The 27,440-nt window shown below is 40.0% G+C and overlaps 1 protein-coding gene across 1 annotated transcript in view; it reads left to right on the top strand.

The window, feature by feature from the left end:
• The window catches only part of SPAG1 (sperm associated antigen 1), a 77,315-nt gene extending 57,392 nt beyond the window's left edge, over window positions 1-19,923 (top strand). Inside the window, exons 14-19 of the mRNA XM_058564718.1 lie at window positions 3,986-4,152; window positions 6,922-7,054; window positions 9,258-9,384; window positions 17,164-17,328; window positions 18,395-18,763; window positions 18,865-19,923. Of these exons, the coding sequence (XP_058420701.1) occupies window positions 3,986-4,152; window positions 6,922-7,054; window positions 9,258-9,384; window positions 17,164-17,328; window positions 18,395-18,763; window positions 18,865-18,996 (1,093 nt within the window). The 3' untranslated portion in view covers window positions 18,997-19,923. The remainder of the gene's footprint in view (window positions 1-3,985; window positions 4,153-6,921; window positions 7,055-9,257; window positions 9,385-17,163; window positions 17,329-18,394; window positions 18,764-18,864) is intronic.
• Window positions 19,924-27,440: the final 7,517 nt, after the last annotated feature.

Consider the following 27,440-nt stretch of genomic DNA (forward strand, 5'->3'; position numbering starts at 1 on the left):
AACCAAATGGTTCTCTCTCTCTAGCTTAATTTCTAACTGTCTCGTAATACATTTTGAGTTGTCCTCTAACACCTTTATGTTTGTTTCCGGGTCCATTTATTACTGTTCAGTGAATATTCTTTTTTTTTTTTTTTAATAGCACAGGGAATAGCTCTTTTGTGCTGCTCAAAATGCACAGAATTTAATTTTACTATTTGTAAATATCTGTGGAGTTAGGAAGGTTGGTTTTCAGAGATGTCATAAATCAGTAGTAATTCTAGGACAAGATCCAAAAATGTAGTGAAAACTGCCATGTTGAATCTTCTTCTCCTACAGGATTTGCAGATGTTCATTGGCTCCACATCTGTCAGTGGAAACATATCTGTTGTTTCTCCTCAGGAGAATGGATGTCTTCATGAGCCTGCTAGATATTTGTGTTATATGCCCTTTAAATAGATACTCATCTAGTATGAGTATTAATTTATAATGCTGAAATAGCAAAGAATTTGGATCTAATTTCTATTATGACCTATTTACCCCCTGAGTGAGAATGGGAAGGTAAGAATTTCCAGACTTCATAAATTGCTTTCAGGTGAAATTTGAAAATTACTAGTTGGATAACATTTCTAGTTATGTATAGTATTTTCTGATCCTATTCATCCAAAGTATAACTTCTTAAGTATTTGTGTGTTACGCTGTGCCCTGTGTTGGTCTACTGTACCGTGCCCCACTACCGCCAAAAAGACAATAAGGGAAAAAATGGCATAGTCTCTGTCTTTAAGCAGACTAGAATATAGCTAGGGGAAAAACTGAACATAAGACAGATTATCCCCAAGTGTGAGTCTGTCAGTAAGGTAGGGGAGCACAGAGAGGTCAGGCTGCCTTTCTCTGTGTGGGCTGCAGTTGTTGCAGAGAGAGCACTTGAGGTGGTCTTTGAAAGGCACAGACAGAACATGAGGAAACCGTGAGCAAAACTGTAGAAAATGAGAATGGCATGTTTCGTATTAATTCATTTTTTAAAATCATGCCTTACCTCCCACGTGGTCCCACTGCACTTTGGAGAAAACTGTTGGAAAGATCTGGATGTGGAGCCGGCAGCCGTTCCCTGGAGCTTCCACTCAGGTCACATAGAACCTGTCTGACTCCAGCCTGACTGGAAGAAAGGGATATATGTTGGTTATTGGATCTTGAGTGGGACTAGGTCAAACCTCCTTGATCTCAAGCTTGTAAAGTCAGGCAGTGTCACCTGGGAGCTGTCCTGCTGCATAGTCCCCTACTGCATGTCATCTGCTGCCTCCTCATATGTGCCTAAAGGCCCTTTCCCCCTTTTTGTCTGGTTAATTCCTTCTCATTCTTTAGGAGAGGACTTGCTTCCCCTAGGAAACGACTTTCCTGATCCACCCATCTCCCCCCACCAAACATGCACTTTAGGCTCCTTTCCTCGGTGCCCCCAGAACCCTGTGCCTTCTTTTATTACCAGCCGCCATATTGTTTGTACATTCTCTGTCCCTCTCTTTTTGTAAAATCCTTTTTCTCTCATTCTACTAGGAGTTCCTTGAGGTCAAGAGTTGTGTTTTATCCATCTTTGTAGTTGCAGTACCTTGTACAGTAGATAACCTCAGTAAAAATGTGTTGAATGAGTACATTCTCCAGCAGAGAGAGCAGAGTTCACTCCTGGGCTTTGGAGCTCTGCTTTTAATTTGTCCCTCTGTCTGGTAGTCTCCAAGATAGTTGGGGAAAGTAGGATCTTTTCACAGAGTTAGGGGTTCTCGTGAAAACACGTGAAATATCTGACGGAGAGGAGGGGCCTGTTGTAAAGATATTTTAGGAAATCTAGTTCATAGTGATAAATTGAGTGGTCTGAAGGGAGAAATATGTGTCTGAGAAACTCCAATTACTAACATTTCTGAACCCTCTGCATTGCACTTTTTTAAAAAATTGAAGTAAAATTCACATAACGTAAAATTAACTATTTTAAAGTGTGCAATTTAGTGGCCCTTAGTACATTCACAATATTGTGCAACCACCACCTCTATCTAGTTCCAAACATTTCATCACTTCAAAAGGAAACTCTGTCCCCATTAAGCAGTCACTCCTCATCCTCCCTTCTCTCAGCCCCTGGCAACTACTAATCTGCTTTCTGTCTCTATCATTTACCTATTCTGGATAGTTCATATAAATGGAGTCATAGAATATGTATCTTTTGTGTCTGGCTTCTTTCACTTAGCATAACGTTTTCAGGGTTCATCCATGGTGTAGCATGTGTGAGTACTTAATTTCTTTTTATGGCTGAGTAATATTCCACTGTATGTGTATACCACATTTTGTTTATCCATTCATCTGTTGATGGACATTTGGGTTGTTTCCAACTTTTGGCTGTTGTGAATAGTCCTGCTCTGAGTATTGGTGTACAAGTTTTTGTTTGCATACCTGTTTTCAGTTCTTTTTGGTGTTTACCTAGGAGTGGAATTGCTGGGTCATATGGTAATTCTATGTTTAGCTTTTTGAGGATTGTATTATACTTTTTATATGTACACAAGAAGGTTCTTTTATACAAATCAACTTTTAAGACTCATTCATTTTTTTAATTGAATGGTTCTTGCTGATACATCATTTTATAAGAAGATGAGGAGGCTTTGTCTGGTTTTGCCTTCTGTATTTTTCTATAAAATATCCATTTTTAAAATTTCACTCTTCCTTTTCATGAATCCCATATTTATGCTTGCTTTTCCATCTAAGAAACAGCGGCTCTTTTTTTTTTTTTTTTTTTAAACTTAAACATCTGTGTTTATTTTGCTTTTGTCTTCCATTAACCATTTTCCTCTCTTCCTCTCCAGGAATCTTATATGTTAAATTTCCCTGCATATACTTATTTACTCCCTGGCAACACATCATCTCTTTTCAGCTGCTTCTTCCTTCCTCTCTGCTGGTAATACAGGTTTTGCTTGAAAATTCTTTTTTCTAAAGCTTCTTTTTCTTCTACAGTTGTGGGTGGTTATACATTATTTTTCAAATTTATTTTTTTTACAGTAAAATATACGAGATTTGGTTATCATAATCAAAGATTACTCTTGAAATTTCAGTTTAAGAAACTGTAGGGAAAGTATGTGTATTACATTTGACTCTATATAAATAATAAAAATTTTCCACACAAAAAGTACTACTGAGTTAACTAACTTGAATGCATTCTACTAGTTACCAATAAACCTTCTCAGTCTTGGGGATCACCTTTTTTAAACCAGATTCATCCCAAAGACATAATTCAATTTTGTTTTTAAATCTAAGTATGATATTTTGTATGTTTAAAATAGTGAGAAAGTGATAATTGGGGGTGTTAATCTGAATTTTATGATGGCCCTTAGTACATGTCATTAATGCAGGGGCCTTCATAGTAGACTCCAATATCCTGTTCTTTCATCTGTATGCATGTGAAAACAAAATAAGTGGAATTTTAGAGATGAAAAAAAACACAAGGTAAGAGTATCTTAACCACATGTAAGTGTTTTAAGACAAAGCAATATTCCACGTGACAGCTAGCCCTCATCAGTTAGCAGCCAGTCGTGTACACTTGTCTTAAGTGTACAGTTTGGGCATAGAAATTCTAATGTACTTCTGATTATTCTCAAGAGTAATACATTATCAATTTAGTAATTATATAAAACGTTATGTGGGACATTTCTTCTAGGCCTCCTAAATTTTAGTTTTATATTTCACTTTTTCAAAAATTAAAATTTTATTGCATATACATTAAAAAAATTTTTTAAACCAATTAGAAATGTCTCAGTTTTTTCTTCTGATACAGAAAGGATCTAAACCTACATCATTTTTGGTAACTTTTAAAAGTCCATTTGAAGACAGTTTACGTGGACAGCAAATAGTTCAAGAATGTATTTTCTTCAGGAAAGTACAGAGGCTGTACTTTTGTAAGTCTTACTCTTGATGTGACTTTCCGTAGTATAAAAAGCAAACTGCATGATCCATAAGAGAAAACTTACTTTCTTTTTAGAATAACACGAATTTTAATGGATCTGGATGGACCACGCTGGCGGGAGAAGCTGTCACCCATTCCTGCTGTGCCCACTGCCGCGCAACTGCGAGCTTGGCAGCCTGCAGCAGAGACCCCCCCAGACCAAGTGGGAGATTCCTGCAGCCATCACCAGCTGGGCGTCACAGGTCGGGGAAGCTACACTCATTTCTTCTGAGGGTTATCTTGAGCCGTGCGGATATTTTCACAGGAAAGCAGAAAGAGAAGAGCATGAACTCAGGTGTCAGACCTGGGTTTAAGTTAAGACCCTGTTCTTCCTCTTTCTAACTATGGAGTCTTAAAAGTTGCTTCATACCTCCAGTCTCCTAGTCTATATGAAAGGGAGAAATAGGAACAACCATCTCATGGAGTTGTTCTCAGGAATAAATGGAGATATGCATATAAAATACTTAGCACGTGTACTGACTGTAAGCTTATAGTAGCCTGTTAAAGGTTAAGTTAGCATTATTATTCAGAAGAAGAAGAAAAAGAATTAAGTAGCATGTAGTTCTCTCCTACACCATGTATGTGGCAAGGCTAAAGTAATAAGATTGATGTGTTTGAAATAATAAAATAAAACTCTATAATGTAAATATCTAGCAGGTACTTCCTTCTGCCTTATATCCTAGTTGTTAACATATCTGCATTCCCAGTGCCTCCCTCATTACTTTGTGCAGAATGTTTAATAAGTGTGACTTCACTCTTGCTTTCTGCTTTAAAGCCAGATGAGGCCCCATTTCCCCTGCCTGCTTGGGAACTCCATGTGTGTCCCCAGATTGAGCTTCATCTTGCAGACACTCTGAGGTTCCTGAGCCATGATGTGCCAATGGCTAGTGTTAGACCCTTATCCTCTTCATAGCCTAGAACGATGCAGGGAACATCTGCCAAGGCTTTTAGATGATTTAGCAGTCCTAGGAAAATCATGGAAATCTCTAGTTTTCTAGGGTCCATTATTAATGGAGCCTGGCACGAAGCATTTGCTCAATAAAGGGTAGCTATTTATTATTAACAGAATACGTATACTAACCATACTGTAGATATGTGACAGCAAATTATAAGCACAAGTGTAATCAGCACTTTCTGTTCATATTTGTGTACTGATTATTAGGGAGAATGGAAACCAAAAGCTTAAAAACATTGGGGGAAGAAGAGCTTGAGGAAAATTTTTCAGCAAATTGAGGGAAAAAAATCCTCTGTAATATTCTATTTTAGGGCTTATATATACCAGGATTTATGGGGAGAGTCATTTGGCCCCGTCGTGTGAGATCCTTTGAAACATGAAACATTAGGCAGAAATATTCTGTGATTTGAAATAAAAAGTGAAAAATTAACTAATATTTGTGCCATTCGTGCAGAGGGACAAATAAGATTATCGTTTACATTCCATGTTTATACTATGAATTCAGTACATCTATCAAGATTTTTAGATTGCAGAATTTAAAGGTATATTTTAAATTTTAAGTTACGGATTTTTATTTTATAGCAAGTTACTCTCTAGGGTAAAGTTATTACATAGATTCAAAATTTTAAATTTTAACACATTGTATGTGTTAGAAAACTTTGATTAGAAGTCACAGAAGTTCTGTTGACTTAAACTGTGAGGAATGGTTTTGGCTCTGAAATCAGCACGGCTCATCTGGGCTCAGGCTCTGGCTGGAAACAGTAGAACCATAGCAGTGTCAGCCTTCATGTCTGCACATAGCAGTGTCCACAGGGAGAGAGACACCATTGCTTTCCATGGCATTAATTTAAGAATGAGGAAATACGTTGCCGTGAAGCCATAGCTTTGTTCTCCTGTTACTCTATTGTCTTGAATTCTGTTGGTGCTTATTCTCATTATGCTAATGGGTCATGTGCCCATTCCTGAGCCAATCCCTGTAATGAAGAAATGCCATGCCCTGATCAGTGGGGTCAGCTTCCCCTGAGCACATCAGCTGAATTGGAGAGGGGTGATAGCTGAATGAATGTCGAGGTACCCTTAGGAAGGGGGAGATGGATCCTGAGCTGGGAGTCAGCCGTGGTCACTGCAAGATAATAGGTAATGGTAATAGTTGGGACTCTCTGATTGCAGATAACAGAAAAGCCAACCCTTAATGGCTTAAGCAAAAAAGGTTGTTTAATGGCTTCTGTTGTGTAAAAATCCACAGGTGGCGTAGCTGCAGGGATGGCTGGATTCAGGACTCAGAGATTCTTCCTTAGGTCTTCATGTTGGCCTCTCTCTTGCTCTGTTGGCCCCCTTCTCAGACAGACTCTTCCCTTCTCAGACAGACTCTTCCCTTGTATCACAGGATGGCACAGTAGCTCTCCCTTCACCCTCACATTCCACAGGAAAGAGCAAGAATTACTTTACCAGAAGCTGCCACAAAATCTTATTGTAGCTCATTGACTCTCATAGGCCCATCCAAGACCAATTAGATTATTGTGGCCAAGAGAATATAATGTGCTGATTCATAAAAAAAAGATTACCCCAAAACGCAGGGCTAGAGTGGGGTTCGCTTTACCTAAACCACAGGAGCAGAGAGTGGAGGTGTGATTTTCCAAGGAAATTTGGGGTGCTGTACAGATGTCTGCTTCAGGCTTTAACAGGTGTGTTTGTTCATTTTTCGTGGAATAGTTATTAAACCAAACACTGTAGATATTTGTTTCTCCAGCAGAGAAAACAAGGCATACCAATATGGATAAAATGATAGCATTACTTGTATTTTATTTTCTAATTTGAAAAAATAGTGTCATAATTGTATAATTGTTTTTACTGATAGCCAGTTTATCTTTTTGTGTATAAAATTTTGTTCCATTTAGATTTTAGCTCTGCATGGTCAAGTTAATTTGCAATAGAAGTTTTATTTACAGACATACTTAAGATTTTGTAGAGGTACTTATATGAATACTTCCTCTTTTTTCTTTTTTGGATCCCATAGATGAAAAAATGTTTAAAGCTCTTAAAGAAGAAGGAAATCAATGTGTTAAGGACAAAAACTATAAAGATGCCCTTAGTAAATACAGTGAATGCTTAAAGATTAACAACAAGGAATGTGCCATTTATACAAACAGGCAAGTTCTTTGTAACTTTATATATTTATGTTAATATTTTTTATTAAAAAATATAGATGAATTAATTGCCAAAGTTTTTTTCTATGGTTCTGAGAATTTACATAGCAAATTGTTCTAGGTGAGTGTTTTTCAAAGAGGTGGGGAGAGATTGCAAACCTGAGGTGTGGTGGGCTGGGAGGCCTGATGTGGTCAGTGTTGTGGGTTCCTGCAGGCGGCCACCATCGCTTCCTTGGCTGGTGCTGCTCTGACACTTCCGGGCCGTCTGGCCTCGCCGCAGCTGGCTAGGCCTGAGCATTGTCCTCTTGGTAGAAGCAGGAATCACTTGCCTGTCAAATTAGTGTTTTAAGTGCTCTTTTCCTCTTGAAGTGCTAAGGGAAGGGACCAGCATCTTTTAGTGTGCAGTAGGAATGGGCAGATTGTTCTAGAGTGCCACGCACATTACCACATTGTGTTAAAAAGGTAGTTCTCTAGAATATGGTGATTTGGGGATTTCTAGGGATTAGGTAGTCTGGGGTGACAGGGAGGAATAAGTTATAGTTCCTAAGGAGTAGGGACTCACAGCAAGAGTTTTCCTAGCTATTTCAGATGAATTGTTTCTAACTTAGCCTCTCACCACTTTGTTTTTGTACATGTTTGCCTCTGATGGCAACTTTTTTGCCAGAAATTTTGTCACTAAATCCAGTGGGTGCTTTTCTACCCTTCTCCTGTTCAGCCTCTGAGGTACTGGGCGTTAATGGCCCCTCGGCTTTCCCCGGAGCCCGCCTCTCCCCTGGCTGCTGTGGCGCCAGCTCGCTGGCTGGCTCTCCTCTTCTCCCTCCACGGCCTTTCTTTCCCTGGTGTTCCCCGGATTCTGAGGGTGTAGATCCCTTTTCTGCTCTGTATGCTCTCTGGGCCATTGTGTCCTCTCCCCGGCTCCGTTTACCCCCTTTCAGTGACGTCCCTCACATCCGTCTCGGAGCTCCGGATCTGAGCGCTCCCCTCCCTCTGCCCTCCAGATGGGTCATCATCCCGGACCGCCGCCTCCCTCCCCCGTCTGTCACGGCTCCCACGTCCCACCTTCTCCATTCCTCCTCAGCCTTGCTCTCCACCTGCACCGTCAGCCCCCGCTCCGGGCCACCGCCGTCTCTTCCTGGATGTCTGCAGCACCCTCCAGCTTCCCCGCGCAGTCTCGTTCTCTCTTGTCTCATCCTCCAAGTAGCAGCTAGAGTGATCTTTCTTAAATGTAAACATGTCAGCCGCTGTTTAAAAACCCCTCAGTGGGGGCCGGCCTGGTGGCGCAAGCGGTTAAGTGCGAGAGCTTTGCTTTGGCGGCCCGGGGTTCGGGGTTCGCCGGTTCGGACCCCGGGCGCGCACTGATGCACTGCTTGTCAAGCCATGCTGTGGCGGCATCCCATATAAAGTGGAGGAAGATGGGCAGGGATGTTAGCCCAGGGCTAATCCTCCTCAGCAAAAAAGAGGAGGATGGGCAGATGTTAGCTCAGGGCCGATCTTCCTCACAAAAAATAATTAATAAGTAAAAAAATAAATGTATTTTAAAAAAAAAACACCCTCAGTGGACTTCCCTTAAGTTCAGGATAAAGCTCAGCCTCCTTGCTGTGGTTCACAAGGCCCTTCATGATCTGACCTGCCCACTCTTCCAGCCTCATCCCTGCACTCCAGCACTCTTCTTAGTCCATCGAGAGCACCGTGTTCTCGCTCACTGTAGGACTTTGCAAATGCTGTTCTGTTGGCCTCCACTCTCTCCTCCCTACATCTTAATTCTCAGCTCAGTGCCTTCCTATTGGATAATTCTTACTTCATACTCTGAGCTTCAACTTAAATGTCACTTCTTCCAGGAAGTCTTCCCTGACCACTCCTCCCCTGGCCTCAGCCCCACCAGATCTGATGAGATTCTCAGCTGTGTGCTCCTAGAGCATCCTGTGCAGATTTTATTGTGTTGCTTGTTTTAATTGTCTGTCTCTTTGGCTAGACTGCAGCCTCCTTGAGGGCTAGTTCTGTATTTTGTTTGTGGTTGTATCCCTAGTGCCGTAACTACACGTATTGCAAGAAAATGCCATAATTGGAGTAAAATGTTAGGTTTAAATCGAAACAACTATGGTATAGAAACAGACTTGAGCTATTTTCTGATTTTTGTTAGCTGTCTAGATTTACAGATATGTTGTCCTTACCTTTTGTAAAACTGAGTTCCATTACGTTACACCAGAGCTCTCTGTTACTTGAAGCTGGGCCAGTTTGAAGAGGCAAAGCAGGACTGTGATCAGGCGCTCCAGATAGACAACAGGAATGTGAAAGCATGCTACAGACGAGCTCTTGCTCATAAAGGACTCAAGGTGAGGAAATCCTCGTTTTAATCTGTAAATTGGTTTTCATGGACATAAATCTCGGGGTCATGGAATGGGAATGAGATTATCCTGGAATTTAATCCTAGTTCTATACTAATCAGTCCTAAACTTTGGAATAGGCCTCTTATTTCCCCTAACCATAATGTGGAGCTAGATAATTTCTAAGGTTCTTTTCAGCTCAAAAATTATGATTTATTTCCTGATTTTCTAAGGAGTGTTGTTAGTTATAATAGGTCCACTTTAAGGGACAGGAAGGTTTGTTGCTTAATTACTGAAGGCCACCACCAGTGCCACTGGATTCCTCCAGCAAAGGATTGGGGTTGTCTGTTGGGTGGGAAGAAGGCATCAGAATGGAAGATGGGCTCACCTGTGGAACTTGGTAGAGGCGTATCAGAGATGGGGAAGCTTGTGGTGATTAGGGCCTTAAACTGGCTGGTGGTCGGTGTGAGACTGTAGCATGGCATTCTTCTCTGAGGAAACTACCTTATTATTTTCAAGGAAAGCGTCGTATAAGTATGCTTTTCTTTATGCTGATTCTTCTGCATGGGAAACTTGAATGAATGTTTACTTTTGTAGAAAGTAACATCACAAGGAAAAATCAGAACATACCGGGAAATGGCATTTCTTGAACTGGTATTTTTTAAAAATCAATTTAAGTTCTAAATGAACAATGAAACTCACACATTATAAGTGTGCAGGTCATTGACTTTTTTTTCTCTTCAAAGGTTTTTTTTTTAATTGAGATATAATCGACATATAACATTATATTAGTTTCAGGTGTACAACATAATGATTCCATATATGTGTATATTGCAAAATGATCACCACAGTGTATGTAGTTAACGTCTGTCACCATACATAGTTACAAAGTTTTTTTCTTGTGATGAAAACTTTTAAGATCTACTCTCTTAGCAACTTTCAAACATACAATACAGTATTGGTAATTGTAGTCACCATGCTGCACAGTACATCCCCAAGACTTATTTATTTTATAACTGGAAGTTTGCACCTTTTGATCCTGTTTACCCATTTCCCCCACCCTCCTGCCTCACCGTCGGCAACCACCAGTCTGTTCTCTGTATCTGTTTGGTTTTTTGTTTGTTTTTTTTTAAAATATAAGTGAGATCATATGGTAATTGTCTTTCTCTGTCTGACTTAGCCTCAAGGTCCATCCATGTTACCACAAATGGCAGGATTTCCTTCTTTTTGTGGCTGAATAATATTCCATTGTGTATATATATACCACATTTTCTTTATCCATTCATTCATCAGTGGACACTTAGGCTGTTTCCGTGTCTTGACTATTGTAAATAATGCAGCAGTGAACATGGGGGTGCATATACCTTTTTGAGTTAGTGTTTTTGTTTTCTCCAGATAAATACTCAGAAGTGGAATTGTTGGATGATATAGTAGTTCTAGTTTTAACTCTTTGAGGAATCTCCATACTGCTTTTCATACTGGCTGCACTAATTTACATTCCCACCAACAGTGCACAACAGGTCCCTTTTCTCCACATTCTCGCCAAGACTTATCTCTTGTCTTTTTGATGATAGCCATTCTAACAGGTGTGAGGTGATAACTCGTCGTTTTGATTTGCATTTCCCTGATGATTAGTGATGTTGAGCATCTTTTCATGTACCTGTTGGCCTTATGTATGTCGTCTTTGGAAAAATGCCTATTCAGGTCCTCTGCCCATTTTTAATTGGATTGTTTGGGTTTTTTGCTATTGAGTTGTATGAGTTCTTTTTATATTTTGGATAGTAACCCCTTATCAGATATATGAGTTGCAAATATTTTTTCCCATTCGGTAGGTTGCCTTTTCATTTTGTTGATGATTTCCTTTGCTGTGCAGAAGCGTTTTAGTTTGATGTAGTCTCACTTGTTTATTTTTGTTTTTGTTGCCTTTGCTTTTGGTGTCAAATCCAAAAAATCATTGGCAAGACCAAAGTCAAGGAGCTTACCACCTGTGTGTTCTTCTAAAAGTTTTATAGTTTCAGATCTTACATTCAAGTCTTTAATCAATTTTGAGTTGGTTTTTGCGAATGGTGTGAGATAGTGGTCTGGTTTCATTCTTTTGCATGTGGCTGTTCCGTTTTCCCGGCACCATTTATTGAAGAGACTGTCTTTTCCTCATTGAGAATTTTTGGCTCCTTTGTCATAAAATAATTGACCACATATGTGTTGGTTTATTTCTTGGCTCTCTATTCTATTTCACTGATCTATGTGTCTGTTTTATACCAGTACTATACTGTGTTTTGTTTTTTTTTTTAAAGATTTTATTTATTTTTTCCCCCCAAAGCCCCGGTAGATAGTTGTATGTCATAGCTGCACATCCTTCTAGTTGCTGTATGTGGGACGCAGCCTCAGCATGGCCGGAGAAGTGGTGCGTCGCTGCACACCCAGGATCCGAACCCGGGCCGCCAGCGCGGAGCGCACACACTTAACCGCTAAGCCACCGGGCCGGCCCAGTACTATACTGTTTTGATTACTGTAGCTTTGTAATACAGTTTGAAATCAGGAAGTGTGATGCCTCCAGCTTTGTTCTTCTTTTTTAAGATTGCTTTGGCTATTCAGGATGTTTTGTGGTTCCATACCAATTTGGGGATTGTTTGTTCTGTTTCTGTGAAAAATACCATTGAAATTTTGATAGGGATTGCATTGAATCTGTAGATTGCTTTGGGTAGTATGGACATTTTAACAATATTAATTCTTCCTATCCATGATCATGGAACATCTTTGCATTTATTTATGTCTTCCTCAGTTTCTTTCTTCAGTGTCTTATAATTTTCAGTGAACAGATCTTTCACCTCCTTGGTTAAATTGATCCTAGGTATTTTATTCTTTTTGATGCAATTGTAAGTGGGATTGTTTTCTTAATTTGGTCATTAACTTTTGAGTAATGTGTATCCCCACGTAGCCACCACCCCAATCAAGATAAAGAACATTTTTGTCTCTCCAGAAAATTCCCCATGCCTATTGCCCTTAATCTCCCTCCTTCCACCCCCACCCCCAGGCAACCACTCATCTAATTCCTATCACTGTAGATTAGTTTTGCTTCTTTTTGACATAAACATAATTATAATCATATAGAATGTACTCTTTGGCTTCTCTTGCTTAGCATAGCATCTCAGATTCATCCATATCATGTGAATATCAGGAATTATTCCTTTTTATTGCTGAGTTGTATGAATATACACAATTTGTTTTATGTATTCCCCAGTTAATGACATTTAGGTGTTTCCAGTTTGGGGCTGTTATGAATAAGCTGCTATGACATTCTTGTGCACATTTTTTAAGGACTTGTTCACGGACTGGTACAGCTGGATGCCCTGGTGGGTGGGAGTGGGGGATGGAGGGAGATGGTCAGATCCTGAGGTGCCTGGGAGGCCATCCTGTGGAGGCTAGGCTTGATCCTGAAGGTGATGGGAGCCCCCAAAGGGTGGTAAAGGGTGGCATGATGGATCAGATTTGGGAACAACGTAGAAGGTGGATCAGAGGAGGGTCCAGCATGGCGTAGGGAGATAGGTGAGAAGCAGATGCCTGAAGGAAGGTAATGGCGGAGGGAAGAGAGAAGGTGTATTAGTTTGCTAGGACTGCTCTAACAAAGTACCACAGATGCTGGCTTAAACAGCAGAAATTTATTTTCTCATGGTTCTGAAGGCTAGAAATCTGAGATTTGGGTGTCGGCAGGTTCCTTCTGAGGGCTGTGAGGGGATGTGTTCCAGGCCCCTCTCCTTGGCTTATAGATGGCTTTCTCCTCCCTGTCTTCACTTCGTCTTCCCTCTGTACATGTCTGGGTCCAAATTTCTTCTTTTTATGAGGACATCAGCCATACTGGGTTAGGGCCCACTCGCATTTCAACTTGATTACCTCTTTAAAGAACTTATCTCCAAATATGGTTACATTCTGAAGTACTGTGGGTTAGGACTTCATCATACAAATTTTCAGGGGGACACAATTCAGCCCATACAGAATGTGAGGGATTAATTGAAGGTTGTTTGAAGGTCAAGTTGACAGGACATCCTGAGCAGTAAAATATATGGGGGAAGAAAGGAAGGGGGTGCCTCCCTGGTTGCTGGCTCGGGTAACTGAGTGGTGCAGTCTGATAATGGAGGGTATACAGGAGGAGGGGGAGGTTTGAGCAGGGAGAGGGATAGTTTGGTTTTGACCTTATTGAATTTGAGATAGTTCTTTTAATTATGCCCATCACTGACAAGGAAATACCTGAAAATATATTCTGTAAAACCTAAGTTTTGTTGGGAGAGGGCGGTCATGTTTTTGCATAGTATATCAAATCAGTATGATCTACGTGCATTGACTAATCAGGCTTTTCTAGATCCTACATCCACTCAGGTTGCAGTAGAGCCAACCTGTACAGATGCTGTGATACGACCCCTATGCCAGTGGAGCCATGCTGCTGCCCACCCTCCCTCCCTCTTTCCTGTCCCAGTTTGTTATAAAGGATATTGATGAATAGCCAGGTCCATAGGCGAGGTCCAGAAGGGTCTCGAGTGCAGGAGTTCTGTCTCCACAGAACTGGCATGCACCACCCTCCCGGCATGTGGATGTGTTCACCAACCCGGAAGCCCCACAGCTGTGCTATATTTACAGTGCCCGTGTGACCCAACCCTCCCCCACTTTTTTTGTTAGCAACACACTCATTTGTAAACCTCATGTAAAGATTTCCTAGAAGGTGTGTGGCAGCATGAATGACAAGAGGCTTCTTCAAATTTTACTCATCTCTTTTTAAGCTTAATGGGTTTGGATACATGAGGGTAGATCTGCATGGCTCATAAGTTTATACATGTCCAGACTCTTAGAGCAGGTTTACCTCCTGCTGCCTGCCTGACTCTCTGAACTTGTTTACCTGACTAAAAGGCAGAAGGTGTACCTAAGGAAAGACCAGGATTTTATGCTTCCTTGGAATGAATTCTAGAAATTGTATTATGATGCAGAAAAATAATCCCCAATTTGAGTAATCCTATCCCACTAAATTATGAGGCTGGCGGCTTGGTTTTCTGGTTTGACTTCTTACAGCTTGATTTAAGTATCCTGTAATTTGAGTTATGTGCCAAGTGAATTTAATTTCAGGATCTTCAAAGGCTACAACTGCCTATAAAACACATCGGAACTTGCGGCTGGATCTGCTTCCTCTGTCACGAGGAAGTGGCACAGGGGCTGCAGTGGCAGGTGAACACTCTGCTTTCTCGGATCTTTTGTTTGTTTTCTAACTGATTTCAATCCTTTTTTCCTGTGTACCAGTTTTGAAAAATAACAGGGCTTTCCTTAATATACAGCTGTTCTTCACAAGAAAGGATAACTGAACATTTTGCTTTTACTTACAATTTATTTCTTTTATTGAGTGGCACTTATGTGCTAGGCTTTGGGAGCATAGAGGTGAATAAGACATGGTGCCTGCCTTAAGGAATTTACAGCCGACTAAGGTTGCTGCAAGGCCAAAAATATCAAAGGGTAATATCTTATAAAATAATTGTTGGGGCCGGCCCAGTGGCATAGTGGTTAAGTTCACGCACTCTGCTTCAGCGGCCCCTGGGTTCACAGGTTTGGATCCCGGGTGTGGACCGACGCACCGCTTGTGAAGCCATGCTGTGGCGGTGTCCCATATAAAGTGGAGGAAGATGGGCATGGATGTTAGCCCAGGGCTGATCTTCCTCAATAATTGTTATAGTTTAAGCACATCTATTAATGGTAAATGTTATCGCAAACACATGTAATTATACTTTTTTTTTTTAAGGCCTAATAAGGTCATTAGTAACTTTTAATGTCCTCCTTTTTTCTAAAGGCACCTTTTCTCTTTCTATCAGCTCTGCTCTTGCCTCCACTCTGCATGGCTGCTTTCTCTGCAGGTCTTGTGTTGTTTGACAGCTGTATCAAAAGGAGACTCCTTTCCCCGCAACCCTGGGTTTTCTTAATTGCATTAATGACAGTCCATGCTCATTTTCTCATTGGTTTGTTTTCTTATTGTTTCCCTTCATGGGGCCAGGGGCCCATGGCTGTCCTTTCTCGCACGGTGTGCCTGGCTCCCAGCACAGCGATGTGTTCAGTGGCCGTCAGTCACGTGCATGACCCTTGCCTGACCACTCTGTGGGATCCGGCACACTGGCCCCTCCTCTTCCGCTGCCTTCCTGCTTGATGCTGTCCCCACCCTTCCTGCTGTCCTGCCTTCTCTTCACACTTGCCTCCCTCTGCTCTAACACTTACAAAGTGTGCTTCCTGTTTTCTTAGGTCTCCTCCAAGCACACAGATTGCTCTTTAGGCACAGACTTGTCTTGAATGGAGGAAAAAACTCACATCGACTCCTGTGTTGTTGAACTTCCATTTCCAAGGCTGTAGCTCACAAATTTCTATTTTCAGGCCTCTTACTTGAGCTTCACAACTATTACCATTCACCCTTCTGGTCATTGCTGCCTTGATCATCGCAGAGATTCTCTCTATGCCTCAATTTCCCTATCTTTAATGGGGACAGTAAAAGTATTTAGAGTGCTATTGTGAGAGTAAAGTAATAATACTCGCAGAATGCTGAGAATGGTAAGAGTGAGTTAGCTATGATTACTCCCTCACCTTGCCCTGCTGCCTCACTTCCTTTCAGTATGGTTCCCCGCCTGGAACACTTAGAATGGAAATACACTTAGAATGGAAATACAATGTCATGTGTTTTTCTGTAGCAGGTTCCATCTGTGCTGTTGTGACACAGTGGTATGTGGAGATTTGTTACTAGTAGTCCATAATGTACTATAGTTTGTAAATAATTTACCTTTTTAAAATAAATTAGAGCAGATTTAAGGTTTAAACACATCACTCTTGTTCTGGTGTGTTGCTGGGTAGAGAAGGAAGGGATGTAGCATTATAGCTAGTCCCCCAGGAATGTCACATAACCACTAGCTTAGCTTACCTGGGCCTCAGCCTCCAGTGCCTGCTGTCATTGAGTGTCATGAATCCTTAGAGAGGTTACACATCATGGGAATTCTTTGCCTTCTCACAGAATTAATTTTGGTTTAATCAAACATGGGTCTAGTCTTCTAGAATATGGCCTGTCACAGCACACTGAGATTTTGTGCATCTGTTTCTGCTAGCAGATTCTGTCCTGTGTTTTGTTAAGCTTAGTTTCCTTTTGTGTCCCCTCAGCCTCTCCAGTGTACTGTCCGACTCTTTATGGAAGAATAAATGTTGACTTGAGCCTATTACTGTATAGCACTTTGAAGGGTTTTATGGAGCAAGATATTATGGTAACAGCTAACATTTGCATACTCTTTTATAGGTTTAAGCCACTCATATTATTAATTCATTTATTACTTGGTACAGCCTTGTAAAAACTAGAATAGAGAAGCTCTTGTTATCTTTATTTAAAGGTGAGAAAACTGAAGCTCAGAAAGGTTAAGTAGGATCTTGTTCAAGTTTCACTGCACTACAGGTGTGGAGAATGTTCATTTATTCATTTAGCAAGACGACAGATGCCTACCATGTGTTAGGGACTGTGAAAGTTGTGGTGAAACAGAATTGAGCTTGAGTCTTCTAACTCCAGATTCTGTGCTCTTTCTTCTATGGAGGATGTTCGCTGTGTTACGGGTTATCCTATTTTAGCCCAAGACTCCCCTCGTAGGCCTCGCTTTATCACCGTGGTGCTAATGGGAAGCGCTGCACACACTCTGCACTACTCAGCTCAATATTGGTGCTCCCACCCTGGCTCAGCTGTGCCCCTTCTCCTGTTATTCATGGAAATTATTTTCTCTGCCTTTCTACTTTCAGAATTATCAGAAAAGTTTAAACGATCTCAATAAAGTTCTCCTGTTAGACTCAAGTATTGTTGAGGCAAAGCTAGAACTGGAAGAGGTAACCAGATCCCTTAATATTGAGGATAATACAGCGTCATCCAGCAGAGAAAAAGAGAGAAGGAAAATTGAGATTCAAGAGGTATTTGTATTTGATTATCTCTGAAATTACTCTCTTGGGAATTTTATATTGGATTCTAAGGTCATATCCTATGAGTTCTGCAAAAAAAGTTTAAATTTTGTGTTTTTATTCTGATAATCAGTGAAGAAATTTTAACCAATTATGAAGACAGAACTTTTCCTTTGCCGTGATAATCAGCCATTGTGTTCCCAGCTTGGGTCCATGGACAGTATTGGGAGTCTGAGGTTCTTTTTTTCTCCTCTCCCTCCCCCTTTCTGGCCTGTGGTTTGTATTGCTTCCATTCCAGATCGCTCTGGGAGCCTGTGGCCATTGAGCTTGGCTTCAGGGTAGACCTGGAGAATCCTGACAGGACTGACTCAATTTCAGTGGCCTTGCAAGCCACACCCCATAGAGATTTTCCAGATTGACTCAGACCTTTTTAGCACTCTGAAACGAGATTGGCCTCATCAGAGATCTTAGACTATCCCAGAATCAAACCTGCCTTTGTGATTTCAGGTAACTTAATGTCTTGTGCTGTAGCTTTTTGCTTTGCCTTTAGTGAAGAATGTTAGCTCGTGAATTCCTGTGTATTCATGAAGGCTAATATCATCCCAGTTATCGTCTTACATTTCCACTAAGAGTAAGAGGCTAATATGTGAGAGAAGCTAGGAAGCTTTTTCCCTATAAGGAGGGAAGAAAAAACTATTTTTAGAGAACTGAAAAATGTAAGTTCACTTCTCTGTTAAATGTAAGGAAATAAGTAAATGTAAAATTCATCATGAAAAAAAGATAAAGTTGTTCTAGGTCTTCTTTTATACAGCAGCTTTATTCATGGAAAATTATTTAAAAATTTTGTCACATTTTCAATGTCAAAACATTTTTTAAAACTGTGGATACTTATACCTTAAAACTTCTCTTCCTAAAAAAAGTAGATTTTATGATCTATTACAAATTACACATTTTTCACTTAGAACTTGACTAAAATACAGTCTACTTGTGTTTTTTAGTTCCTTCTCATTTTAATAAATGTAACTTGGGATGTGTGTGATAGCTGTTGTGTCACAGTATAATTTTTTTCCTCATGAAGGTGAATGAAGGCCATGAAGAGCCTGAAGGGACCTCAGAGGAGGTCTCCACTGACTGCCTGGCTTCTGAGAAGGGGCTCACAAGCAATGGGCCACAAGAATACTGTGAAAAACTACCGATCACCAAGCCTAACAATGCCTATGAATTTGGTCAGGTTATAAACGCCATCAGTAGTAGGAAAGATCAAGAGGCTTGTGCGCACCTTTTAGCCATCACTGAACCAAAAGATATGCCAATGTTGTTGAGTAACAAACTTGAAGGGGATACATTTCTCCTCCTCATTCAGTCTCTGAAAAATAATCTTATTGATAAAAATCCCTCATTGGTGTATCAGCATCTATTACATCTGAGTAAAGCAGAAAGGTTTAAGGTAAGTGCCAAAATAGCTTATTAATATTGCTTTGTTTTAGGGTTTCTATAACTTTAAAATGTTAATTTTTTATGCTAATATAATTTTTCTCTATCTTTCAGATGATGTTGACACTAATTAGCAAGGGCCAAAAGGAGCAAATTGAAGAGCTCTTTGACGACCTCACAGACACACCAAATAAACATTTTACTTTAGAAGATGTACAGGCTCTAAAGAGGCAGTATGAGCTTTAAATCAAGATGATGGTTAGATTTCTTCCATGCATGTATATGTTCCAGTAATGCTAATGAAATGGTATTCTAATAGAGTTGCATGGATAAAACGTGGCTTAGAAAAGATCCCTTGGTCTGGACTATGAAATATTTTGCTTATTTTTATACATAGAACATGTATATTCTACAATCTACTTTTTATTAATTGTAAATATTTTCTTATGCACCAGAGCTAACATCTTGATATTTAATAATAAGTATATTTGGAACTTGTTAAAATGCATTTTAATTTATATTATACATTTACTTTTAATAGCTCAGTTGTTAAAAATTTGAGTTAAATTACATTTCTTTGGGTTATGAAGGAGTCTTCTTAAGTTTGATAGAAATGTATTTCTTTAACATTCATTTTTAAAAGTGAAAATCATTAACAATGATTACTATATCACCTTTATTTCCTGCTAAGATATATATAAATCTCATTTTATACTACTGTGGATTACATTCCACTAAGATGAAATGCAACACATAAATCTATAATATGAAATGATTCTTAAATAAATTGTGATTATTAATTTAGAACTAAAAGAGGAACTTATTTTTTCTAATGTGGAAGCATTGCCTAATAATTAACAAAAATTTCTACCACTTTTTACTAGATTTTAAAAAGCTACTTTCTCTTATATATTGCTTATGTAAGCAGTAACAAAACCACCACTATATAAAAGCAAACTGAGGCTGCATTTCTATTTGAATTGTCACCTCCACATTTTTTTCAAACATTTAAATGTCTTCTCCCTTCCAGCTTTTTTCCCCGTGTAAGCATGACCATATTTATTCCCTTAATGTAAAAGGGAAAGTGAAGACCTCTTAACACACTGAAAGCTCCTTGGCTAACTGAGTCCAAGGAAAGGTATTTCTTACAATAAAACATTCTCTATCACTGTACTGTCATTTATTCCTGTAGTCTTTAGTCTTTAGTCAATTTTTTTTCTGGAGCATTTTCTTGTTCTTTAGAAGTGAAGATGAAAGATGAATATTATTTAATCTTTTTAAATTACCGACTATTCTAAAAAGCATTGTAGGTAAATGGTAACTTTCAAACTGCCATTTTTCTTTTAAGCTGTTCTTTCCTTTATTCATAAATGAAAAATCTACTGTAATGGGTATTTAACTCTAGTCTTCAAGCAAACAGTTTTCTCTTTTTTGATGGTATTGAATTTTTGTAAAAGTAAATAATAGAGTGTTAGTAACTTCACAGTAGAGACATAAAGAGGAAACGTTCTCTTTTGTTAACAGTTAAATACACAAGACCTAGCTAGCTGCGCGGGGCTGAGCTCTCCGGTGGCAGCACCCTCCCCCTCAGAGGAGGTGGAAAGCGGTGAGTGAGTGCCAGGCTCTCCCAGTTGTGTGGGCTGTGGCTGGAGAAACCCATTTCTCTCTAGCAGCACCCAGAGTGCTGAGGCAGGACCTCCATGACTGCTGAGGGGAAGGACGAGAAAGTGAAGGAAGCAGATAAGAATATCAAAGGGCATTAAAAGAATGCCGTTCCTGCTGACAGCTTCAGGACTTCAGCGGGAAGTCTGCCAAGTCTCTGGGAGTATCCCACTCGAGCATCTCCCCACTGGGTCCAAGGGCACCCTTGATGCCCCGAGGGCTAAACCCACACCTCCTCCCACTTGTGTGTCCGGATCATTGTGCATGCCCCTGGGTGCGGCAGCGAGAGAAGGTCCGCTAATCAGAGTGCTCTCAGAAAAACAGACCAGGGTCTATGGGCAAGGAGAAACCACGAACTGGAGCTATAGCACCACCTTCTGGAAAACAAAAGAGGTTTCTAGCAGCCAGCCTGGTGAGTTTTAAGAAGAAAGGATGTAAAAGGTTAAGAATTCTGCCACAAGATTTATAGTGCTTACACAGAGCAAGAGGAATGCCCAGTCCTGCCTGTGAGAGGGTTAGGAAAGGTTTTAAGGGGATAATTTTGTAGCTTGAGAGAAAAGGACAATACCAGGCGGAGGAAACAGGAGATGCAAAGGCATCAAGATGCATGTTGAAGGTGCATGTTGAATCAAAGTGTGAAATAACTGGGCATGTTCAGGGAACTGCATGTAATCTTAACATTAGTGGAGCATAAAGTTTGTGTGATAAGCCTGAAGGAATGATAGTTGGATAGAATAGACAGCTATATGCTGCATATAAAATGGTAAAAATATCAAGAGTTTTAATTATACAGGTTCCTTTGTGAGTCAGGCATTACCACTCTTGGTAATACTTGGTTTTCTTCCCCTTCTGGGCGTATGTAAGGCTGTACTTTTCAGCCTCTTTGTGATGGGATACGGCCATGTGACCAGTTCTGCCAACAGGGTAGAGATGGCAGTGATGTGTCACTTCTGGGCCAAAGTATGCAAGAGCTGGCACAGAGCCCTCCACCGTCTTTCCCTTGCTGCAGTGACTGAGAAGGCCTCATGTTCCAGTTAGCAGGTTACAAGATGATGACACCTTCATCAGCCTGGTTTTTTTTTTTTTTTTTTTTTTTTTGCTGAAGAAGATTCACCCTGAGCTAACATCTGTTGCCAGTCTTCCTATATTTTTTTTTGTTTGTTTGAGGAAGATTAGCCCTGAGCTAACATCTGTGCCAATCTTCCTCTCTTTTGTATGTGGGTTGCCGCCACAGCATGGCTGATCAGTGGTTGGTCTGCACATGGGATCCGAACCTGCACACCCGGGCCACCGAAGTGGAGCTCGCTGAACCCAACCACTATGCCACGGGGCTGGCCCCCCGCCTGGTTCTTTTAGTGTTGATCTGAAGCACAGTCCTGCCAGTCTTCATTGAACAGGTAGCATGAAGAAGAAATAAGCTTTTTTGTGTAAAGCCACTGAGATTTTGGATCGTTTGTAATTGTATCCAAACACTTAACCTCTCACAGTCTGTTTCTGTATCTCTTCTGTCGCAAGCCCTTAAATCTTTCCTGAGCTCCCGACCTGTAAAAACAACTTCAAACTGTTCATCTCCACATGGCTGTCTCATAGACACTTCAAATGTAATATGCCCCAAACTGAACTCTCTGTTCCCTCAAAATCAGGCTTCCTTTATTCCATATCTCGTGGAAAGGTACCAGCACTCATGTACTGGCCTAAGACAGAAACCTTGGCTTCATCCTAGTCTTTTTCTTGCTCTCTCAAACTCTACATCCAGTATTTCATCCAGGCACACAGTTTCATTACCCAAATATGGCACACTCAACATTGCCTGTTTTTGTACAGGACGTTTTTATGCTCCAAATGGTCTCTCTTCCCTCTTCCCTCTAAAAAACCACAAGGCTAATTCTTAGTCATCCTTTAAATCCAGTTCAAATGTCACCTCCCGGAGGCTTTTCCTCACTTGCCTTGGCTGAGTTAAATGATCTTTGTTTTCTCACAGTGCCATGTGCATAGCTCTACCATAGCTCTAAGTGTTAAGTGTTTTGAGTTGACTTGTCTGTGACAGAAAATGTCTAGTTTAGTTCTTTTCCCCATATTGCTCAGCAAAATACCTGACACAAAAGAGATGCAATAAATTTTCATTTGATGAATGAGAAGCATTACTAACTTTATATTTTGGGGTACATATATTACTTAATGTATTTCAATAGAATGTTAGCATTTGTTTTATCTAATGGGTTGCTGTAAATCATGCATCCGGAAGTAGAAAAATCTCAGAGTAATTCTATATAGGGTGAGGGTGATTTACCATCAAAGCTTAAACTCATGCCTTAGGGATGTTATAAGCAGTTTCTAGACATAAGATTGAAAGACAAAATATTAAAACGGAAAAGGAGGGAAAAAAACCAAAGGCTCTTAAGTTAAAACTGTATGTGACAGTACTTACTAGGTATATAACACTCAAGTAAATCACAATCACTGGGCTTAAGTTTGCATATTTTTAAATGATTAGTAAATATCATCTGGGCTGACATTGTTTGTTGTGAAATAACATGAAAATACCTTCTAAGCTATATACAATATAGGAGACTATCACTATTTCTGGTTCATGGACATTATGAAGGCTCCCTGTGAACAGATCCTGAATCTGGGGTTCCACATCTCCTAACTATGGACCACCAATTAATGTCCAGTCTCTGCAGTTGTTACCACATGATCCTATGGTCCACTACCCTGGTCACCCTCAGCCTCTTAAACTTAACTGAAATAATTGAGGCCATCCCATATGCCTGCTCCAATCAGCTTCCCTTCTGTTTGACTTATCACCAAATTTTCCCCGCTCCATCTCTCCCAGAAAATAGTCTTCCCTTTCCTTTCTAATGTGGATACATGATCCTATCCCCTTTTCAAGGACTTTCCTCCAAGAATAATACCTTCTCTTTTGCATCTGTAATATGTCCTTCTCTATTGCTGCCTTCCTCTCAGCCTACAAACCTACTCAACTCTTCCCCACGTAAAGTCCTGCAAGCTTCCATCCTTTCCTATACCGTCATACAGTTATGGACTGCATAATAACATTTCAGTCAATGATGGACCATATATACAACAGTGGTCCCATAAGATTAGTACCATATAGCCCAGGTGTGTAGTAGACTATACCATCTAGGTTTGTGTAAGTACACTCTATGACATTCACACAATGACAAAATCACCTAACGATGCATTTCTCAGAACACAGCCCCATCAAGTGACACATAACTGTATTTTCTTTTCTATTTTTTTTTTTGGCTGAGGAAGATTAGCCCTGAGCTAACATCTGTGCCAATCTTCCTCTACTTTTCATATCTGGGTCACCACCACAGCGTGGCTGATGAGTGGTGTAGGTCCATGCCTGGGATCCGAACCTGCGAATCTGGGCCTCTGAAGCAGAACGTGCCAAACTTAACCACTACGCCATGGGGCTGGCCCCTGTATTTTCAAAAATAGATAACTTTCTCCATTTTTCCCACCTCCAAAATTTCCTTTTTAAAAAGCAATTTGGCTTCTACCTCCCATCACTATTGAAAGTGCTCTCAACAACCTTGATCAAATACAGAAGCCTTTTCTTAGTCATAGAATTGGGTTCCATTGTAGCCTGAAGAGATTTTTTTAGAGATCATCTCATCTAAATCTAATCCCTTTATTTGTATCAAAGCCCAAATAACATGAGAATTATTGCATAGTGTGAAATGCTGAGAAACTGTGACTGTATTGGTTTTGCCCTTTTGCTGAGATTTGTGGGCAAAGGAGGTGAAATTTGGAAGGTCAAGAAGCAAAGCCTTAGGGCAGCTACAACATTGAATCTAAAGTGGCTATTTCTGAATTCTGAGCGATAATCTATCTAGGCAAATTGAGAGCGTATCTCGTTCATAAACAAGATCTCAAAATGCAAAGGGTTCTACAAGTTGACACTGCAAAGTGATGGATATATTGAGAATTTGATGTTTGTCAGGAAAGCTTCAAAGACATGGAACTATAACCTTTTCATTTCCACTTCTTATGCATCTTGGTTAAAACTCCCTTCATGTGACCAACTTGTGGTGCCTCACTGTTAGAAATGGTGTCTTCTTCACTAGAGGCCTTCCAGGAGGAAGGCCAAAGAGTTTATGTGCAAGGAGATTAATTATGAGGTATAGCAGAACATTACTTTCAAGTGATTTCAAAGATATTTTCTTACACTTGTTTTTCTAATATATTATGGGTTTTACTGTCTAGGAACAGGATGGAGCAAAGCGTGTCCATTTGGAATTTGTTTTACTCTCCTATTAGCCAGTTGGCACTACTCAAACCAAAAGGACCCCTAAAGACTTATGTGGAAGTCACGGAATCCTGCCTTTCTCAATTCTCTACACAAGGGATGTCTGTTAGCAAAAATCTCTGTCTCCAGAATATAACGAATTTTGTCAAGTTTATAGGTTTTGATGCCTTTTGCCAAAAATCAAATAAAAGAGATGGTTGATGGTTGAGGGCAGAAAGATCAATGAAAAACAAGCAGGAGACTGAGTATAAGAGACTCCCACAACTGCCTCCTCTCTTTTTATCAGGGAAACTGCTTTAGAGCATAGACCTTGGTGTCAGATAAACCTGGAATTAAATCCCAACTCATACTCAGGAGCTGTATAACCTCGAAGACTTTAGGTTCCTCATCTGCAAAATGAGGAGGGATATCTTCCTACCATTCAGGATTGCAGCATTACATAGTTCATGTAAAATGCCTGGTGGTACTTAATAAAGTACCTTATCTTTCCTTCAATGTGTATAATTGCTTTCTTCCTGTAAGTATAATGATCTAATTTATGTTGTTAGAAAGGATAAGAAAGCTCTTTTCGAATACTGTGGACATCTTCATAGATAAGAGACAGCCAGAGACGTGGCTGGCCTTGGACATCTGGCGCCATCTCCTGGAAATCAGTCATGTTAGAACAGCCAAGAGAGGACTCCACAGGTTGAGCTGCACAGAACATCTATTTGTAATAGCATGTGTCCTTCTTTTCCACTCTGTCACTGTTCTGAGGGTGAGCCGGCACAAATAGTTGTACATTCAGAGTCTGGCATAGGCTGGTGGGTGCTTAGTAAATGCTGCATGAATAAATCTAGAAGACACTGCCCAGAAAGGTGCTCTGATTTTGAAAATTCAGATTAGAGAAATTCCTATTGTTGAGAAGTTTATAATGACACTCTAAATATTTTTCAAACAGTAGTTCTTGGAATATTTGCATCAGAATCACTTGGGAATCTTAAGAGTCCAAGAGGTTGGGAATCTGACTTTTAAAATTATCTCTCGTGATTCTTAGGCAAGTTGGAATATACGACCTACTGTCCTAGAAGCCGAGTGTGCAATAACTAATTAATATCTGAGTTGCATAAGCTTTGCAAGTGAAGTATTTATGATCCTCTGAATAAAGTATTGTGGGGGACGCTGCTTTTAATAAGCTTATGACTAATTTGGAAGAAACAGAAAATAAAACCAAGTCCAAGAGACTGTAATAGAAAAAAAAAGCATCAATGAAATGTTCAAGTGTCAAAGTAATTAAAAGGGCCAAGTAGAGTTAATCAAGAACCTTTTCAGGAAGAGGTAAAATCTAAACTAGGTTTTCAAATAGACTTGGGTCGATGAGAAGGAAGAGCTCAGTATGATTGAATTACTTTACTGTAGAATTTCCAGTATCACAATGCATTAGAAACTTAGCTTAAAACTCTGCCACTGCAGGCACGCTTCACTGTGTAGTAGGCAGAAACCAGACAGGACACTTACAAACCAAACTGACTTGGTTTTCTATTTTTCCTTAGGGTTTTAATAATGACCTAAGTCAAATCCAAAAATAGCTGAAAAAAAAATTTTTTTTAAGATTTTTTATTTATTTTTTCCCCCCAAAGCCCCACTAGATTGTTGTATGTCGTAGCTGCACATCCTTCTAGTTGCTGTATGTGGGACGCGGCCTCAGCATGGCCGGAGAAGCGGTGCATTGGTGCACACCTGGGATCCGAACCCAGGCCACCAGCAGCGGAGTGCAAGCACTTAACTGCTAAGCCACGGGGCCGGCCCTGAAAATTTAATCTTACTAGCTGCGATTTGACCTCTTTTATGTCAGTTTCCCACCTGTAAAACAGGACCAAGTATTTGCTATAATTAAGCAGCGGGTTGGGAGGACTAGTTCAATAAACACAATTTCAATCCTAATTCATATTTGTGCTAAAACAAGGGCAAAGATTTCACTAGGATCATTTTAATAAAAAAGACAGATAATAACGAATGTTGGCAAGGATGTGGAGACATTAGAAACCACATCTATTGCTGATGGAGTACAACAGTACAGCTGCTTTAGAAAACAGTTTGGCAGTTCTTCAAAAAGTTAAACAGTGTTACCATATGACCCAACAATTCTAGCATCACACCCAAGAAAACTGCAAACTTATGTTCACCCAAACACTTGCACACAAATGTTCATAGCATCATTTATAATAGCCAAAAATGTGGAAACAACCCCAATGTCCATCAACTAACTGATGAATAAACAAAAATGTGGTATACCCATATAATAGAATATTATTCAGCCTTAAAAAGGAATGAAGTACTGATATATGCTACTTCATAGGTGAACCTAGAAAACATTGTTAACTGAAAGAAGCCAGACACAAAAGGCCACATATTATATGATTCCATTCATATGAAATGTCCAGAATGGACAAATCTATGCAGATAGAAAGTAGATTAATGGTTTCCAGGGGCTGAGAGGAGGGAGGAATGGGAACTGACTGCTTATGGGTACAGGGTTTCTTTTGGGGGTGATGAAAATGTTCTGGAATAAGAGAGTGGTAGTAGTTGTATAACCTTGTGAATATATTAAAAACTAGTGAATTCTACACTTTAAAAATGGTGAATTTTAGGATATATGAACTATATCTCAATTTTAAAAATTGAGGAAAAATAAAGCAAACCACCCAATGCAGACAATAACTTAAAGGCAAAGTCCTCCAATCAGCCCCAAAAAGGCTACCCCTTTAAG

The sequence above is a fragment of the Diceros bicornis genome, chromosome 21 (genome assembly GCF_020826845.1).
Source record: "Diceros bicornis minor isolate mBicDic1 chromosome 21, mDicBic1.mat.cur, whole genome shotgun sequence".
Classification (NCBI taxonomy): Eukaryota; Metazoa; Chordata; class Mammalia; order Perissodactyla; family Rhinocerotidae; genus Diceros; species Diceros bicornis.